General features: G+C 42.7%; 1 protein-coding gene across 1 annotated transcript; it reads left to right on the top strand.

Moving 5' to 3' along the window:
• Window positions 1–8970: 8970 nt before the first annotated feature.
• zdhhc15b (zinc finger DHHC-type palmitoyltransferase 15b) lies at window positions 8971–19491 on the top strand. Its single transcript, XM_056284716.1, has 11 exons — window positions 8971–9088; window positions 9512–9538; window positions 9627–9721; window positions 9863–9983; window positions 11054–11123; window positions 11615–11647; window positions 12431–12551; window positions 12771–12903; window positions 13097–13223; window positions 18792–18907; window positions 19161–19491. The coding sequence occupies exons 1-11, from the start codon at window positions 8971–8973 to the stop codon at window positions 19202–19204; spliced, it is 1005 nt and encodes a 334-aa protein (XP_056140691.1). The 3' UTR covers window positions 19205–19491.
• Window positions 19492–19855: the final 364 nt, after the last annotated feature.

The following is a 19855-nucleotide window of genomic DNA, read 5'->3' as shown; positions in this document are numbered from 1 at the left end:
GATAGGAGGGAAGCACTAACAGACACAGCAAATAAATTCATACACTCCCACCGCCCTTCCACACGCACTCACACTCACTTGCATGCATACACGCATGCACACACACGCTCGCACGCACGCACACACACAGACAAACACACACCCATACACGCCTTCCCAAATGAATCACTCTCTCAAGTGTTAAGCATGTTCAGCATTCTCTGAGTCAGCCCTGACTGCCTGAGTGGAGCTGTATGACATGACACTCTCAGGGGTCAAATGAACTGCACACTCTAAGTTCCACTTCATCTTCAAGGCACAACAATGAGAAGCGACGCAAGAGCAGACTAAAGTAACGCGGGACTGTATTGTCTATTGTGCTTCTCTTGCCAACTAATAAGCCTCCATGGTGGTACATTGTTAACCCCGTGTCTTTTCGCACTTTTCTGTGGCCACGCATGACCCCCCCCCCCAAAACAGAGGCTCCTCAAGCCCCTAACGTCCGTTTATCTGTGCTGCCACCAGAGCGGCGTGGAATGCACCACCAGCACGCTCCACTCACACACACTCACATGAGAGGGGTCTGCCTCAACCTGCTGATACGAGGTGTTTGTGTTTAGCCTCTTTTTTTTTGCGGGGTAAATGTTTTGATTAAAAGGCCGTTACTATTTTGCTAGTCACAATGGCTTTGTAGTGGAGGAGGTTTGCTGCCGTGCTGACGGATGAACGGCCGCTCCCTGCCTCCTGTGAGCAGTTGAGTGAGAGAGGAGCTGTCATCACCCAGCTGCCGTCACCCTTGCCTGAGAGAGAGCGCGAGAGAGAGAGAGAGAGAGAGAGAAGAGGAAGTGAGGAAGAGAGAAAAGAGAATATGAGTTACAGGGGAAGCCTCTTGTCGACGTCGGAGGAAAAGGCAAAGAAATGTAGTGGATAAAGTGAGGACGACATGTCTTTGACTTGGGGAAGGATGTCAACAGTGGGTGAGATTCACCTCACACCTTCACCCCAAGAGGAACCCAAAGAGCAGAGAGGGAGTCTGCATTACGTAAAGGGGAAGAACAGGTGGTACTGTGATGCATGTGCTGCCCCCTCTCCCTCTGGCCTCTGCAAAGCCTGTGATCAACGGTCCTGTTGGGCTGTTAGAGCCCATGGTTAAATGGTCCAGTGACTCTGGAGTCCCAGGGCATGATGAAAAGTTTCACAGCAGTCAGTAATGGGGAGACTATTACGCTGGTTGCTATGCATTGTGTTGGACGGCCACGTCGGAGGATGACGGAATGTCAAATCTTCAGAACAAAAGAAGTAAAGGAATAAAGCAGCATCTGTCTGAGGGGATGGAGTAGGAATTAATAGGCCATATTAAAAATGAGAGTCCTACCCTCATAAACAGAGATCAATGATGATCAACTCTTCCACTTCCAGTGACATCAACCGCATTGGTCTTTCAGGGATAAGTTCTTCTGTGGCGCTCATGTTCCTTTGGACTCACAAGGACAGCTAATAAAATAAACCCATGTTCAGACTACATGACACAAAGAGCAGTTGTGATAGTTGCAATAAAATCCCAATCCCTCATAAATGCAGATGTAAAAAAAAAAAACCACAAAATTTTTTTTCCCGGAGCTTTAATAACAGCTGACGCGGCGTACATGCTTAAACTGAAATTTTAAAATTCAATCATACTATCCAAATGTAAGCGACTTAAGACAAGTATAGTGGTATGTGCTTGTCTAAAGTGCTTTTTACACATAGTTCCCGGTAAATTATTGGGATAACCTTTCAGGCGTTGCTAGTGATTTTCACTATTCACACATGCAGCTACATTCAGGAGCATTTCCGCCTTGTGCCTTTTCACACATGCCATGGCAATGCCAGAATAGATGGGGCAAGGGACAGTCCAGCAGAAAATATATAATAATAATATAATAATAATAATAGCAGTAATAAATAAACTTTGTGTAGTACTTGGGCAGTGCTATACAAATAACAGTGAGCGGCATGGTGGCACAGTGGTTAGAGCAGTCACCCCACAGCAAGAAGGTCCTGGGTTCTAGTCTCAGTGTAGTCCAACCTTGGAGGGTCATCCCAGGTCGTCCTCTGTGTGGAGTTTGCATGTTCTCCCTGTGTCTGGTTTCCTCCCACAGTCCAAAGACATGCAGGTCAGGTGAATCGGCCGCACTAAATTGTCCCTAGGTGTGAATGTGTGTGTATGTGTTGGCGCTGTGATGGCCTGGTGGCCTGTCCAGGGTGTCTCCCCACCTGCCGCCCAATGACTGCTGGGATAGGCTCCAGCATCCCTGTGACCCGGATAAGCGGTTTGGATAATGGATGTATAGCACTTTTCAAAAACAAGTTTATAAAGTGTTTCACAGACATAAAAACAGAAAGCATAATGCAAAAAGAAAAACTCTAATTAAAAGCCATTTTATAAAAAATACTTTTTAAAAGAGATGGTGGTAATGCAGCACTTATGGATATCAATTTCATCCCCAGTGTGGCCCGAGAGGAACTCCCTGATCAGTCCAGTTTCCAGCAGGGTTGGTGCAAGAGCATAAGGAACGGAAGGGCAATCAACTTTGACAGGGGGGCATTTTGTTAACCTCACATAGCTTTTATTAAGTGTATAATTTACATTATCATGTTTTATAGTTCTCAGCTACACTCTCTCACACACTACTTAGCCCTGTGATGTCCTGGCAGCCTGTCCAGGGTGTCTCCCTGCCTGCCGCCCAATGACTGCTGGGATAGGCTCCAGCATCCCCGAGACCCTGAGTAAGGATAAGCAGTTTGGATAATGAATGAATGAATCAATGTTTCATGAAAGGAATAAACTATGACAGAGACGCGTACATACATGCTGTCACTTATACATTATTATCGGTGGTCACTCGGGGACAAGTATGACTGTCTTCATTCTGGGTCTTCAGGTGGGTGTAGAGACCGATCCTGGAGCCGCATGATGGGAGGACACCTGCATGTGACAGCTTTTTACATGGAGAGTCTGATGCGCCTGCAGCCACCACACGGGCCTTGGCAGGGGGCAGGCCAGAGTCCAATGGCATGGAGAACCAAGACGATTGGGGACCACCCTCTGTTGCAGCCTTCATCCACCTTCACTGCTCTTCACTGCTGTTGTGACCTGGAGACATCTTCTGCCAGTTCCGTCATTGAGGTCTTTGTCGGTTCGTGTTTCGTCTGGAACCTCATCCTTGACCTATTCGCCTTGGGTGACCCTACCAAGAGCCAAGCTTCAGACGGCATAGCTCTTGGGATCATTAGTACACGCAAGCTTCTCCACCACAGCAAGGTGGGGATCCAGGAGAAGCAGAGAAGTTGAGTCACTTATGCACACAGGTGCACATGCACTACGTCCACAAAACCAGAGGTTATAAACTAAGATGCACAGGAGAAAATTTGTTAAAATATGTTGCGTTTAATGCAGTACTGCAAGAGGCAGTTCTACATAACGAATAAACCTATACATTGGGCCACCACCTTCCCAAGTTACATAACAAATTAAAGGATAAACAACATCCTTTAGGTCACACTGAGAACAGGTATGCATAATTATACAACAATATGCTCACTCATCCACAAACGTAGCCACAATTACAAAGGTGCAAACAATATTACGCTTAAGTAGAACAGTGCATTAAGCAGGAGAGACATTTTCCCAAGGTGCATAAGTGGATTTATGAACTCACCACTAAAACAGCACGAGTTGCTGACTGTGAGTGCAGAACTGAGTTAATATCATCCGAATCATTAGCTTGAGCTTGGTTGTCACTGCCACGACTTATTGCTGATGTGGGTGCTGTTCCAAGCCACTTTCTTACGTCCATGTTAATTTAATGATGACTAAGTTTCACATCGCTAAGTTTTTGCTTTGTTTGCCGCCAAGAAAATGTCCACATTAGTGCCATCGAACATCTCTATAAGTTTAACTTTGTAATATAATTGATTATACCATGCGGATATGGTAGTTGTTTTTAATTGGCTAGGGGGGGGTTTGTTATTTTTTTAGTGAGAAATGGTTTCCTAAATGCAAACTATCACTGTTTTGTGCTTTATTTTGCATTACAGTGTTAAGTCTTCCATTACCAATTTGTATGACTTAATTTTACTTATAGCTGTGAAAGTGTTTCCAGCCATTCTTGGAAAAAATAACTTGTATTGCTGTTACCTCAAATCACCCGCGAGGCAAGACAACCGTTGCGGTTTCAAATAGGTCATAAGTGGATACTTGTGATTGGTTTTCTCGCTCCATGTGAAATAGGGTGACCAGACGTCCCGAAAAATACGGCACAGTCCCGAATAGTCTGGGTGCGTAACATGGCGTCGTTCGACTTTCGACGTACGAGTACTTGCACAAGAACTTCCGGTCTGGTTTGTTGAGAGAAGAGGTGGCTTTGTTTTACACTCGCTGTTTGCAGGACCTCCTTAAAATCACGGTCAACGATGTTCATCGCATCGTGAGTGCTTCCTTGGTAGCTCAGACGAGCAAAAAAGAAAAGGGGTTTAAGATGTATATTTCGAGCTACATCGACAACTACGAGGTTGAGTAACGGCATTATTAGAACTATGCTAGCACTAGCTAGTTAACTAACGTTAGCTGGCTGTCTTGTAATTAACGTTACCTTGCTACTTTGGTTTTATTAGTCAGATAATGTTGCTAACTTACATCTACATTCAAAATCACAAAATCTACTACGTGTGGGTGTGTGTGAGAGAGGCATGGTGGGGGTGGAGACAATGAACAGATGAGTTAATTTGGCAGGGGTGATTAAATGAAATGATACAAATCAGACATACCTGGTGTAAAACCGAATGTCCTCATCGAAACCTGCAAATAGCCTCAGGCCGAATTTGGACTGTAGCTGGATGGTCTCTACTTGTTTCTGGAGCACTTCTATTTGTTTCCTCATTGACTCATTTTGGGCCAGGGCATCATCCAAAGCGGCAGGATTAGGAGCCATGCAATGGTCATGCTCTTGCAGGCAGCTGCTGACATCCATCTCATCCAGAGCTGGCAGAGGGGCGACAACGGGACGCTCCCGGTGCTCCCACGCACCTAGCCTGGGTGCGGGTTTGGAGTACTCATTCCACGCAGAGTGTGGGGACAGCTCCTTTCTTGAGCCTCCTTAACACACCTGTAGCTGGCACAGCGAAATCACCTGGTTCAAACTTTTGTACTCTTGGTGACGATAAATGCAACTCTTTGAATCTTCGCTAGCCACTTAGCTCTTTCCTCGCAGTTACTAGGGAAAGAATGGAAACTTACAAAGAAAATGATAGCATGCCGAATTCACACACTGGCACACAACAGTGCTCAGTGGCGCCTGATTCACGGTGCTGATACATGAACGCCCCTTGTTGCCCTGTTTGATTCATTGATTTTTCGGACGAAATTAAGATTTCGGACAGAGAAATTAGCAGCTAACTAATGATTCAGGAGGACGTAAGCATCCGGTTGTGCCGGAAGTTCTTATGCAAACAGACACACCCGGAAGTTCCGCAGCGTTAATTAATGCACCGAGCCTATTACCAGCAGTTGTCCTGTTTATACCGAAAATTAGACTAAACCCGAGTTTTGATTAGTAATAGAAAAAACATTAAATACTGATCGTTGTGAAACATTATTTTGGTGTTACCCACCAACAGGCACTGTTATGTCCGTAGCCTACACGAGTTGTAGTTTCTTTTTTAGCCGTGTACAGTAGTGCCGTGATTTGATAAATAACTACGCACAGCGGCGACGCATGGCAAATTGCAGTCGCGAGGACAGGGAAGCGTTGCGCAGGCAGATGTGACAGACACCACACTGATAATAATGAATAAAATAAAATACATTTTATGTAACGGATAATGATTTAACCAAAGATGTGATGTGATGATATGTGTGGTGTGTGTGTGTGTGTGTGTGTGTGTGTGTGTGTGTGTGGGGGCTGTGCTGGTCTGGCGGACTGTCCAGGATGTCTCCCCCGCCTGCCGCCCAATGACTGCTGGGATAGGCTCCAGCATCCCTGCGACCCTGAGAGCAGGATAAGCGGATGGATTGATGGATGGATGGATGGATGGATGGATAATGATTTACACTGTTAATACAGCAAAGTCGTTCTTTTTTTCTCCTAATGACAGACAGTTGACTTCCATGTTCATGAACAAAAATACATTTTTTTAGTGTTGAGTTCTGACTTTCACTTGTTTTACTGTTACTGTTCGTTGACATGAAAGTAATGTACTGGAGCCCACGTCCACCGTAGCCACGTGTCCACGCCCACCCCCCAACTCCCCTGTTCCGAATTTCACCCATTCTCATGTGGTCACTCTAACGGGAAAGCGTCCTCAGTCAGACGGATATAACCCTTTACGCCCGCTTCCCTGAAATGTTACTGCTTTCATTCACAACGCTGTCTTACCGGCATTGTGGGTTTGGAGGAGAGACATTGGCAGTACAGATTTCCCTGAATATCGATCCCTGCTCGTATTCACGCATCACCCCATGCAGGAAGTGTTCCTGAACATTTCCGGGAAAGACTGCATGTGTGAAAGGCATTTAATAGAGTTGTACGTTGCAGTTATGTTGCAGCAAACGGGTAGACGCTGCTCCAAGGCAGTGTATGGTTTAGAATTGGCTCACAGCGCCTCCTATTGGTGGTTTATTCAAACGTCTACATTGTGTTCTCGAGATCGTCCAACTTTGTGTTCAGCTTCATTTTAAGTGAACACAGAACAAGTTGACGTAATTGCCAAAGTAGTAAAGTTTGAATACTAAAGGGGAGAAGTCTTTTTTTTTCTTCCCATGAGTTAACATCCAGTTTATGAAAATACCTTGTCAAACACATTAAAATAGATTTTTTTTTGCTTGTCACTATACCACATTATAGTTAGTGAATTATTTCATCAGAAGTAGCCTACATCGGCACAGGACGCAAAAAACAAAAACAAAACAAAAACAACAAAAAACAAACAAACAAAAAAACAACAAACAAACAAAAAGACCTGCAAAACGGCTTGAAAGGAGAAATTGCTCAACAAAGGTTCAATACTACTCTTCAATACAGGCAAAGGTGCCTTGTACACAATCACTGCAATATTATCTCCTTTCAGTTTATAATCCAAAAAAGTTTATATTAATTTTTTATGGTAACCATTTGCTCATGTTGAGTAGGCCAAATGTAGAACTAGATTATATGTGTAATTCAGGGCAAAAGTATCCCACCTAATCTGAAAACAAGCTACTATGCATGCTACAATGTACAGAGCAAACCAGAGCCTTTTCTGTTCCATCCATCCATCCATTATCCAAACCGCTTATCCTGCTCTCTCAAGATTGCGGGGATGCTAGAGCCTATCCCAGCAGTCGTTTTATGTTAAATTATTAAAATCAAACATTACATGTATTACAAACTGAACAAACTGTGCAGCATTCAGGTATGACACAAATAAACAATTTGCAACTGGGAGGGTGTGAGGGCTATTCATATTTGATGTTTGCTTACTTTTCACCATGCCCTTACACTGCTTAGATAGATGCTTAAAGTTCATGTGTAATGGAGCAAAGGTAGTCTTATTAAGTGTCTTCTCCAGGTGCACAAATAAAGGCCTATTGTTAATTGTTGGTTGATAGCAGAGGAATTATATGGGAGACTCACTGAGTGTAGCAAGTCTGTACACACTAGTTTCAGAAGTGGCCTTGGTGGATGAGAGCTGGAAGACGTGAGATAAGGACGGGAAGAACAGACAACTGCCCTTTAAGAGAGACTGTACTGTATTAATCGGTGCGCATTCAAGCACCTGGGTTTGAATGCATCTGTTCATTGAACATATATTAAAATCGTGTGATAATACTGTAAGAGAGTTTTGTCTCGCTCCTCATTTAATGTCAGAGTGGAATTAAATAATTGCCATGACAGAGGGCATGGCATTTTGGAGAAATCGTGTGTGTGTGGCATGCAAGGGAGTTGGCTGAAATCCATTTGCAACCTTCCATTATCCACACATTTCCCTGAGCAAACAAGTGCATTGTATACCTGGGTAAAAAAAAAAAAAATCCAGTAAGTCAAGTAAATTCTTTATGAGACAGTACAAGCCTGTTTCATGCCATAAGCAATCATCAGCTGTATAAGTGAGTGCACAAATGTGTTACGCCAGCTCCGACACATCCATCCATCCATTATTTGAACCGCTTATACTGCTCTCGGGGGCGCGGGGATGCTCCAACACATATTTAAGTTTAATTTCTTGGCTCAGAGGCAAAGCCATGGTGCAGGATCGTCGTCCCTCATTTCACATTAGCCAGTGTGATAAACACGTTTTGCCTTGCTGTCTTTGCTACAGGAATCTAGATCTCAGGTACAGTCGCTCTTCTTGCCTTCCCACAAGCCTCTTTGTAGACAAGGTCTGAAATGTTTAAGCAAATTCAATCTATGATGAATTTGTACAGTAGTTAAGCAGTAAGACCAGAAACCAAAGTAGTTAAATAATATATTTTCAAATAAGGCGTCCAAAACCTTATTTGGACTGTTCCTTAGTTGTGTGCACATTGAGGTTTTGTGGACTGGGAATAGGGTACCTACAGTTTAGCCGGCCGTTTTCAATTTCTGCAGAATCTGATTTTTTATCATTCAAACCCACACACAATTTGACCATATGTTGAAAATCAGTTTATTTAAATTGGTACATTTTTCATTTGTTAAATGAAATTTCTACAAAGAAACCCCCTCTTTAGGATATTCATGCGGTTTGACGTCTAGAAGAGAATGTGTAAAATACCGATTAAAATTGAATTTCATGGTGTAATAGCACTTTGTTTTATTTATCCATTTATCGTTTGTCCTTTTATGTTTGCCTTTTTGATTTATTCCCCTGGTTGTAGTGCTATTTGTCCTCGTGTGGATTCCCGAAAGTATGGTTAATCGCTCACGGATAGCGGCGGCATAATCCCCAGGATGGGCAGTCGAGCGTAGATTGACGATCGGTATTAGACAGAACATGGCTCTCTCCAGAGGTTTGAGATGCTGTCAAAGGGTTTTCTCTTGGATACCCGTACTCATAATAACCTCCGTGGTCTTGTGGTCATACTACGCGTACGTGTTTGAGCTGTGCTTGTGTAAGTATGAAAAGAAGTGTTCATTCGCAATTTGATTTTGATCACTCGCCATCACATTTTATACTGCCGCACAACAGTGTTGACAAAAATAACGTTAACGTTACCGAGAAGCTAGCGCGGAAGTGCTTCACATTGTTATAATTTGTTAGGTTAACCTTACTGTCGTTTGTTTTTTGTTTTTTTGTCTTAACTATCGGCGCTTTTTGACACCATATGTTTTGAAATTAACTATTTGTTCGAATACCATTATTGTCATGTACAGCTTGTCAGTGAGCCTTGTAGTTCCCCATGTATCAGTTAAGCTAGCTAGCTCAACTCTAAGTATAGATGACGTTACTGAAGAACATTTTAATGATGATGGTCTCTAACGTTTGGCTCAGTATTTTAAATCATGCTGTCTCTTCCATTTTTTTATTTTTACAGTCACGCTCACCAACACTTTGGAAAAAGGTGAATTCTGTTCTCGTAATTTGAGCAAATGTCTTATTTAATGGGCGTTAAATAATGGAAGATGACTGATCGTATTCTCTGCTTACAGTGGCCTATCTATTGGTATTCCATGTTTGCTTTGTAATGTTCTGCTGGACCTACTGGAAGTCAATTTTCACTCCACCTGCATCGCCATGCAAAAAGGTACCCCCGCCACACACCTGTTGATTGGCTAAGGCTTGAATATAATGATGTAGATCTGATGATGACTACTAATAAGTAAATGACAATTTGTGGTTAAAAACAAGTCTGTTGAGTGATCATGATACGTTTTTACTGCCACAGTTTCAGCTGTCATATTCTGACAAAGAAAGATATGAGATGGAAGAGAGGACGGATGCTCAGAAACAAATCCTGATTGAGATTGCAAAGAAACTGCCCATCGCCACTCGAGCACAATCAGGAGGTATTTCACTGTGAAGGAACCCCCCCCCCCATAAGTATACCTCAATGTTCTAATAACGTGGTATGTTAATATGAACCAGTAAAGTGAAAAATCAGCCTTCACCTAAATTCTCTGCATTGACACACTATAAAATCTACAGTTTAGCATTAAAGTTACAATCATGAATATACTATGCATGCAAACAAATGTCCTTTTTTGATGCTTCTATGACTGGTGTGTTTAATCCGGGGTTAGGGAATCATGTGCCATGAAGAGTCCAGTGAAAACAGGTTTGCATTCCAACCAGACTCCTCACCAGGTGATTTCACCTTCAGTCAAAGACAAAGGACTAATCAGTGAAATAGTCTGGTTGGAATGAAAACCTGCATAGATATGGGTCTCCACCTCTGATTTAAGCCATGAATATTCAAATCACAAATGCTGTTGTGTAAGCTCTTTTTAGTGCCCCCCCCCAAAAAAAGCTTTTTAAATCTTCACCGTAGCAGTGGAAGAATAAAGGTAGGTAGCTGCAAGTTCGAAGATTAAGTAAAGCTGTTGTGGCTAACAGTTAGACATAGACCAAGCTTGTAGAAGACCTTCACCAACAGATACTGTAACATCACTGGCTAAAACTCAGGTTCGACCACATTTTTCACTTTGGTGGTGGAGAAGCTAATGACATAATAACACTGGCGGGTCTGTATCACTTTTGAATTGATGGCTGGGATTTGGAGTGATCAAACAGCAATGCAATTACCACCATCCCCCTAAGTGTCAGTGAGTTAAACAAAAATCTCAGTCTTTAGAACTGTAGCTTTAACATGCCCAAATTACAGCCCTCTTTCCTTTGCTCTCCAACAAAACATTCAACAGTTCATTATTTTATGCATAATTCCTCTGTGTTGAAAACTAAGAAGCTAGGACCATTTGCTCTATGTGTGTCCATCAGCATCCTCTCCAGAGTAATCAGCCAATGTGTCTCTTTCATTAGTGCTGATAGCTCAGACTAAGTTCCAGGCAGCAGGAAGTAAGTGAAGAGTAAGCTCAGATCAAATGTCTATTCTTTGAACTGGCCATCCTCTTGTCTCTAGCTATCAGGTTCTGTGACCGATGCCAGGTGCTGAAGCCTGACCGCTGTCACCACTGCTCAGTTTGTGAAACGTAAGTCAACCTTTTCTCCCCAATCCATTCATCTAGAGATTGCCCCAGGCAAGAGGATATTTGTTGGCCAGAATCTGTTGTGATAATTAAGGTGTTTTTTTCAGTGAGCAAAGAAAATTTAATGGTGTTCAATCAGAGCAGTAGTGTTGTAATTTGAACAAAAAGGCATCAGCAAATCGACTGTTAGAGCACATATAAAGAAAGGTGTTTTAACTGAAATTGAAAGGCTTTAACTTTCACCATGTATTAGGAATTCATGACCATCATGTTTTTATTTTCCTTCTCGGTATTTACCAAGGTGACTATCATTGTCACTTTTGTATGAACTTTGATGGTGTTAGAATACAAAATAATGCTTTGAGAGATGTGTTTTACAAAAAAACAAAAAGGCAATTTGTAGCTTATGGTCTGATACATTAGCTTACAAATGTTAGATATTGTTTAAAAATTCAATGTTTTATTCTAGTCTCAATTTTGCTGGCATTTTTCAGATGTGTCCTCAAGATGGATCATCACTGTCCATGGTAAGTGGCAACATTTAGGTTCCATTTACACCTGATAATACAATGCTGTCTGGATGTGCTATCTGGATAAACAATATGATCCCACCTTTTGCATTTACCGCTGATATTACCAGTATAGTTGTTCTGGTCTGCATTCTATGTGATTGGATCTCATTGTTAACATATATGTGAAGCAGAAAGTAGGTAGGGTGGTTTGTTAACAGACAGACATGGCAGCTGTAGGAGCACTAGATCACATGATAGTGTACAGTCTTTATTTACTTTTTTAGTTGCTATGGAAGGGTTTGTCTACTATATTTCCTTTATTGGAGTCAATGAAAAAAAAAAGAAGTTGTTTTTGCTCCAACAATGTTGAAGGAGGGAAAAGAGCCACAGCTGGTGGGAGCAACCTATTGATTGAGCTGTTCGATGAAGTTAAATGGAAGATAAACTCAGCAATGTGCCACAGTTTTTTTAATGTTTGACTACGTTTGGCTGTGATAATGATTTTATTTTAGCTTTGGTACTTTTTTGCCACTGTGAGCATATTGTGTACAGATTGCATTCGAAACTGACGGACCCTGGCTGAGACGTGATCAGTGCGAGCCAGTTTGCTTTCCAGTTGTAGTTTGGCAGATAGTCGTATTCTGATCACAATGTGTGCTATGTGTTTACACATGCACTAATATGTGCTTATCCTTATCCAGATAAGATGGGTCTTGATGCCAGGTGTCAACAGATTCTTATTTTGTTTTGTTAGTAGTCACATGTAAGATGCATACTAACAAGGTATCTCTGTTTCAGGGTGAACAACTGTGTGGGCTTTTCAAACTACAAGTTTTTTCTGCTATTCCTGTCCTACTCCATGCTGTACTGTGTATTCATTGCAGCCACAGTCTTTCAGTATTTTCTCAAGTTCTGGGTGGTGAGTGTCTGTGGTCTGTCATAATTCATGCTGAAGGTCTTGTGATTCAGCCAAGTAACAAGACTGAAAATGTCCATCATCAACTCAATTTGATAATGGACATTTTCATGATTGAAGACAGAGTTGGAACCTAAATTTTCATATTTTTCTTCATTAGATTTTGTCCTCTTTTAAGAACCTGTCAGGTTTTCTGCTTGATGTTTTGTTTCCTTTTCTCAGGGGGACCTGCCAAATGGACCCGCAAAGTTCCATGTCCTCTTTCTAATGTTTGTGGCGCTCATGTTCTTTGTCAGTCTCATGTTCCTCTTTGGCTATCACTGCTGGTTGGTGGCCAAAAACAGGTCTACTCTAGGTAAGGTTTTACATATTTATCGGAATACTCCCTAGATACACCTTGCCAAAGTGCTCTCAAACACATCTTCCTTGCTGCCCGGACTATGATGGAGTTTAGTGTTGAGTGAGGCAGCTAAGAGGGTTTTTTTGGGGGGGAACTCTGTAGAATTGAAACTACATTCTGACCCAGATTTGCTTTTGTTTTCTTTCAGAGGCCTTCTCAGCTCCAGTTTTTGTCAGTGGTCCAGACAGAAATGGCTTCAATGTGGGCCTTCGCAAAAACCTGCAGGAAGTTTTTGGGGAGGACAGGAGGCTGTGGCTTATCCCTGTTTTCACAAGGTAAGTTTGCAGTGATGAGAATAAGATTATATATATACTGCTCAAAAAAATAAAGGGAACACCTAAAAAAAACAATATAGACCTCGATGAATGAAATATTTCAGCTGAAAATCTTTATTAATTAGACAGAGGAATGTGTTTAGAGCAAAATAACCTAAGAAGGATCAATGGAAATCAAAATCATTAGCCCATTAAGGTCTGGATTCAGAATCATACTCAAAATCAAAGTGGAAAATGAGAACATAGGCTGATCCAACTTCTGTGGAAATTCTTCAAGACGATTCAAAATGAGGTTCAGTAGTGTGTGTGGCCTCCACGTGCCTGTATGCACTCCCTACAACGTCTGGGCATGCTCCTGATGAGACGACGGATGGTCTGCTGAGGGATCTCCTCCCAGACCTGGATCAGGGCATCGGTCAACTCCTGGACAGTCTGTGGTGCGACATCGCGTTGGCGGATGGTACGAGACATGATGTCCCAGAGGTGCTCGATTGGATTCAGGTCTGGGGAACGTGCAGGCCAGTCCATAGCATCAATGCCCTCGACATACAGGAACTGCTGACACACTCTGGCCACATGAGGACGAGCATTGTCATGCATGAGCAGGAACCCAGGGCCCACTGCACCAGCATATGGTCTGACAATGGGTCTGAGGATCTCATCCCGGTACCTAATGGCAGTCATGGTACCTCTGGCTAGCACGTAGAGGTCTGTGCGGCCCTCCAAGGATATGCCTCCCCAGACCATCACTGACCCACCGCCAAACCGGTCATGCTGGAGGATGTTGCAGGCAGCAGAACGTTCTCCACAGCGTCTCCCGACTCTCTCACGTCTGTCACATGTGTTCAGTGTGAACCTGCTCTCATCTTTGAAGAGCACAGGGCGCCAATGGCGAATCTGCCAACCAAGATGTTCTCTGGCAAAGGTCAATCGGGCTGCACGGTGTTGGGCTGCGAGCACAGGCCCCAATTGTGGACATCGGGCCCTCATACCATCCTCATGCATTCTGTTTCTCACTGTTTGAGCAGAAACCTGCACATTAGTGGCCTGTTGAAGGTCGTTTTGTAGGGCTCCGGCAGTGCTCCTCCTGTTCCTCCTTGCACAAAGGACCAGATAGCGGTCCTGCTGCGGGGTTGTTGTCCTCCTGCGGCCCCCTCCACGTCTCCTGGTGTACTGGCCTGTCTCCTGGTACCTCCTCCATGCTCTGGACACTGTGCTGGGAGACACATCAAATCTTCTTGCCACAGCACGCATTGATGTGCCATCCTGGATGAGCTGCACTACCTGAGCAACTTCTGTAGGTTGCAGATACCGCCTCATGCCACCTCTAGTGGTGAGGGCACTAGCAAAATGAAAAACTAACCAAAGATCGGCCAGAAAAGATGAGGACAGGCAAATGGTCTGTGGCCACCACCTGCAAATCCATTCCTTTTATAGGGGTTGTCTTGCAAATTGTCTAATTTAAACCTGGTGGAAATTAGACAATTTACCAACAGGTGAAATTGAGTCACAAATCAGTGTTGCTTCCTAACTGGACAGGTTGATATCTCAAAAGTGTGATTGACTTGGAGCTACATCGCATTGCTTATGTGTTCCCTTTATTTTTTTGAGCAGTGTAGAAAATTACTATTACTAAAGCTGCATCCATTCCTCCTTAAAGAAGACTCACTAATTGATCTTTTTAAGAGCACAGTCTAATACAGCATGAGCTTTCCTTTTTCTCCTGTTTCTTTAGTGGAGAGGGAGGCAGAGGAGGGATGGATAAATGGTTGTGACTAGGGATGCACGATGATATCAGCATGATATAGGTATCAGCTGATAAAAACTCAAGTTAATTATTGGCATCGGCAGACATGAAAATTTCTGCTGATGCGCCTGGCCGATAAGGTGATGCATTAGCTATGCATATGCAATGATGCTAAATGTTTATTATGAGTGCCAGCAACAAGCTTCAACATGTCAGCTGTATGGAAGTATTTCGAAGTATCTGAAACAGATTGCTATTTGCAATGCTTGTAACGCACCAGTGATGCGAGGAGAGGTAAAACCACTCCTTTAACACTACCAATTTAATTATGCATCTTAAGAGCAAGAAAAGATGGCGCAAGCGAAAACCTGTTAGCAGCCTCTAATAAAGTCATTTGACAAAGCTAAGAATATAGTAGCGACCACCCAAAGGTGAAAGTCCTTAACAACAAAATCATTGAATTTGTTGCTCTTGATAACCAGCCTTTCAGCATGGTGGAAGATGTGGGCTTCTACAGGCTGACGATGTACTTAGAGCCATGGTACGCTATGCCTAGCTGTTGTTACTTTTCAGATATGGCCTTACCTGAACTCCCAAGTGTTGTCTCCAATCACATAGAGAAGCTCCTCACTGATGCTGCTCATATTGGCTTTACCACGGATATTTGGACATTGAGTGTAGGCCCAGTCAGCATGTTGAGCCTCACTGCCCAGTGGATTGACAAGGACTTCATGTGTATATATTGGTATCAGCAATCAGCTGAAATGAGTTTGAAAATATTGGCATCCAAAGGAGTTGAATCAAGTGCAACTGGACTTGGTATATATCCGTGAAGACATTTCGCCTCTCATCCAAGAGGCTTCCTCAGTTCGTGCCTTTCTGACTAGACCAAGCTTGTCTGACTGGCTGGTGATCCTCTTGGATGAGAGGCGAAACGTCTTCACAGATATACAGTGCATCCGGAAAGTATTAACACCCCTTCACTTTCCCCACATTTTGTTATGTTACAGCCTTATTCCAAAATGAATTAAATTCCTTTTTTTTTCTCATCAATCTGCACACAATACCCCATAATGACAAAGTGAAAAAGGTTTTGTAGAAATTTTTGCAAATTTATTAAAAATAAAAAACTGAAATATTGCATGTACATAAGTATTCACACCCTTTGCTATGACACTCAAAATTGAGCTCAGTTTCATCCTGTTTTCACTGATCATCCTTGATGTTTCTACATCTTGATTGGAGTCCACCCGTAGTAAATTCAATTGATTGGACATGATTTGGAAAGGCACACACCTGTCTATATAAGGTCCCACTGTTGACAGTGCATGTCAAAGCAGAAACCAAGCCATGAAGTCAAAGGAATTGTCAGTGGACCTCCGAGACAGGATTGTATCGAGGCACAGATCTGGGGTAGGGTACAAAAACATTTCTACAGCTTTGAAGGTCCCGAAGAGCACAGTGGTCTCCATCATTCGTAAATGGAAGAAGTTTGGATCCACCAGGACTCTTCCTAGAGCTGGCCGCCCAGCCAAACTGAGCAATCGGGGGAGAAGGGCCTTCGTCAGGGAGGTGACCAAGAACCCAATGGTCACTCTGACAGAGCTCCAGTGTTCCTCTGTGGAGATGGGAGAACCTTCCAGAAGGACAACCATCTCTGCAGCACTCAACCAATCAGGCCTTTATGGTAGAGTGGCCAGACGGAAGCCTCTGCTCAGTAAAAGGCACATGACAGCCCGCTTGGAGTTTGCCAGAAAGCACCTAAAGGACTCTCGGACCATGAGAAACAAGATTCTCTGATCTGATGAAACTAAGACTGAACTCTTTGGCCTGAATGCCAAACGTCACGTCTGGAGGAAACCAGGCACCTCTCATCACCTTGCTAATACCATCCCTACAGTGAAGCATGGTGGTGGCAGCATCATGCTGTGGGGATGTTTTTCAGCGGCAGGAACTGGGAGCTAGTCAGGAAGGACAGTCTGTGAATGTCCTTGAGTGGCCCAGCCAGAGCCCAGACTTGAACCCCATTGAACATCTATGGAAAGACCTGAAAATAGCTGTGCAGAAACGCTCCCCATCTAACCTTACAGAGCTCGAGAGGATCTGCAGAGAAGAATGGGAGAAATACCCCAAATATACACTACCGTTCAAAAGTTTGGGATCACCCAAACAATTTTGTGTTTTCCATGAAAAGTCACACTTATTCACCACCATATGTTGTGAAATGAATAGAAAATAGAGTCAAGACATTGACAAGGTTAGAAATAATGATTTGTATTTGAAATAAGATTTTTTTTACATCAAACTTTGCTTTCGTCAAAGAATCCTCCATTTGCAGCAATTACAGCATTGCAGACCTTTGGCATTCTAGCTGTTAATTTGTTGAGGTAATCTGGAGAAATTGCACCCCACGCTTCCAGAAGCAGCTCCCACAAGTTGGATTGGTTGGATGGGCACTTCTTTGAGCAGATTGAGTTTCTGGAGCATCACATTTGTGGGGTCAATTAAACGCCCAAAATGGCCAGAAAAAGAGAACTTTCATCTGAAACTCGACAGTCTATTCTTGTTCTTAGAAATGAAGGCTATTCCATGCGAGAAATTGCTAAGAAATTGAAGATTTCCTACACCGGTGTGTACTACTCCCTTCAGAGGACAGCACAAACAGGCTCTAACCAGAGTAGAAAAAGAAGTGGGAGGCCGCGTTGCACAACTGAGCAAGAAGATAAGTACATTAGAGTCTCTAGTTTGAGAAACAGACGCCTCACAGGTCCCCAACTGGCATCTTCATTAAATAGTACCTGTTAGAGCCTGTTTGTGCTGTCCTCTGAAGGGAGTAGTACACACCGGTGTAGGAAATCTTCAATTTCTTAGCAATTTCTCGCATGGAATAGCCTTCATTTCTAAGAACAAGAATAGACTGTCGAGTTTCAGATGAAAGTTCTCTTTTTCTGGCCATTTTGAGCGTTTAATTGACCCCACAAATGTGATGCTCCAGAAACTCAATCTGCTCAAAGAAGTGCCCATCCAACCAATCCAACTTGTGGGAGCTGCTTCTGGAAGCGTGGGGTGCAATTTCTCCAGATTACCTCAACAAATTAACAGCTAGAATGCCAAAGGTCTGCAATGCTGTAATTGCTGCAAATGGAGGATTCTTTGACGAAAGCAAAGTTTGATGTAAAAAAAATCTTATTTCAAATACAAATCATTATTTCTAACCTTGTCAATGTCTTGACTCTATTTTCTATTCATTTCACAACATATGGTGGTGAATAAGTGTGACTTTTCATGGAAAACACGAAATTGTTTGGGTGATCCCAAACTTTTGAACGGTAGTGTAGGTGTGCCAAGCTTGTAGCTTCATACCCAAGAAGACTTGAGGCTGTAATCGCTGCCAAGGGTGCCTCAACCAAATACTGAGTAAAGGTTGTGAATACTTATGTACATGCAATATTTCAGTTTTTTACTTTTAATAAATTTGCAAAAATTTCTACAAAACCTTTTTCACTTTGTCCTGGGGTATTGTGTGTAGACTGATGAGAAAAAAAGGAATTTAATCCATTTTGGAATAAGGCTGTAACATAACAAAATGTGGGGAAAGTGAAGGGGTGTGAATACTTTCCGGATGCACTGTATACCAAGTCCAGTTGCACTTGATTCAACTCCTTTGGATAACCATGACCTGGATGAATGAGAACATTCACAGACAAAATATTGGCATATTTGCAAAAATCCAATATTGTGTATCCCTAGTTGTGAAACAGATTAGTAGTCCCAACTGTTTCACCAACTTCCTTCTCCCTTTATACACTGTATTTCGTCAGCCAAGGGAATGGACACTACTTCCCCTTGAAGAGTCGAAGTGAATCCCAGAACCCCTTATTGGCTAATGAGGAAATGTGGCAAGAGTCAGATGATGGGTCTGAGGAAGGGAGTTTGGGTGAGTAACATGAATTTGTCATCTACTCATATTTAATGCTTTTTGTTGAGTCCTTTACTGGCTCTTCAATAATGCTGACTCGTGTAAAAGTGTTAAGCAGTTGTCAAATGGTTTCCAACAGTTCTCGGTCACCATCTGGTGGTCAGATGCAGCACACAGTAAATGTGTGGACTTCCGTTACATGAATTGACTTGATATTAATACATTTGCATTCTGCAGGTTCAGTGAGTTTTTTTTGTATTTTTCATTCCAGTTGATGAGCAAGACCCTTCTGTTACCATAGAAATGGAGGAGTAGAGGAGACTACCCAGTATGTGGAACTATTAACATTGGTACAGAGAACAGATTATAACAAACACGCTCCATACCATGATGCATTCCAAATCTTTTGGACATTCAACACACAAGAATTCCAGTCAAGTGTATGGATGAAACCTGCAGTTCTTTTTTATTGCCACTTTTAATATGGTGTTAATTTAATTTTCGTGAGGAGGAACAGGACGGACATCCCAACAGTGTCAATCCTGCTGCTTGAATGGACACACAATAGTATTGCTGTGATTCGAGAATACGAAAAAATAAACATAGAAAACTGGCATTATTGTCTAATATATTCAAGAGACCCGTGTTTACTAGGAGCTAAACCCTTCCCACTGGTTGTTCATCTCAAGGCTTTATCCTCAGTGGGACTATAAATGATTGTAATTGGATAATTGGAGAGCTTCTGTCTAGCACTGTGGACTTAATGTCTTTCTCTCTCTCCACTCTGGTGTTGGGCTGTGAGTTTATAGTGCATACAGTGTTACACCTTAGAGCTTTGTCTGTGTTGGGTTGTACTTAATTCTAGATAACACCCACAGTATTCTAGAGGTGTTCTAGACTGTTGTAAGGGGTTGGCAGCCAATGCCTCATAGCACATTAACAGGTAATTTTTGAAATGACACAAGC

The sequence above is a fragment of the Lampris incognitus genome, chromosome 1 (assembly GCF_029633865.1).
Source record: "Lampris incognitus isolate fLamInc1 chromosome 1, fLamInc1.hap2, whole genome shotgun sequence".
NCBI classification, from domain to species: domain Eukaryota; kingdom Metazoa; phylum Chordata; class Actinopteri; order Lampriformes; family Lampridae; genus Lampris; species Lampris incognitus.
The sequence above is the reverse complement of the archived record's forward strand: the minus strand, read 5'-3'. Positions and strand labels throughout refer to the sequence as shown.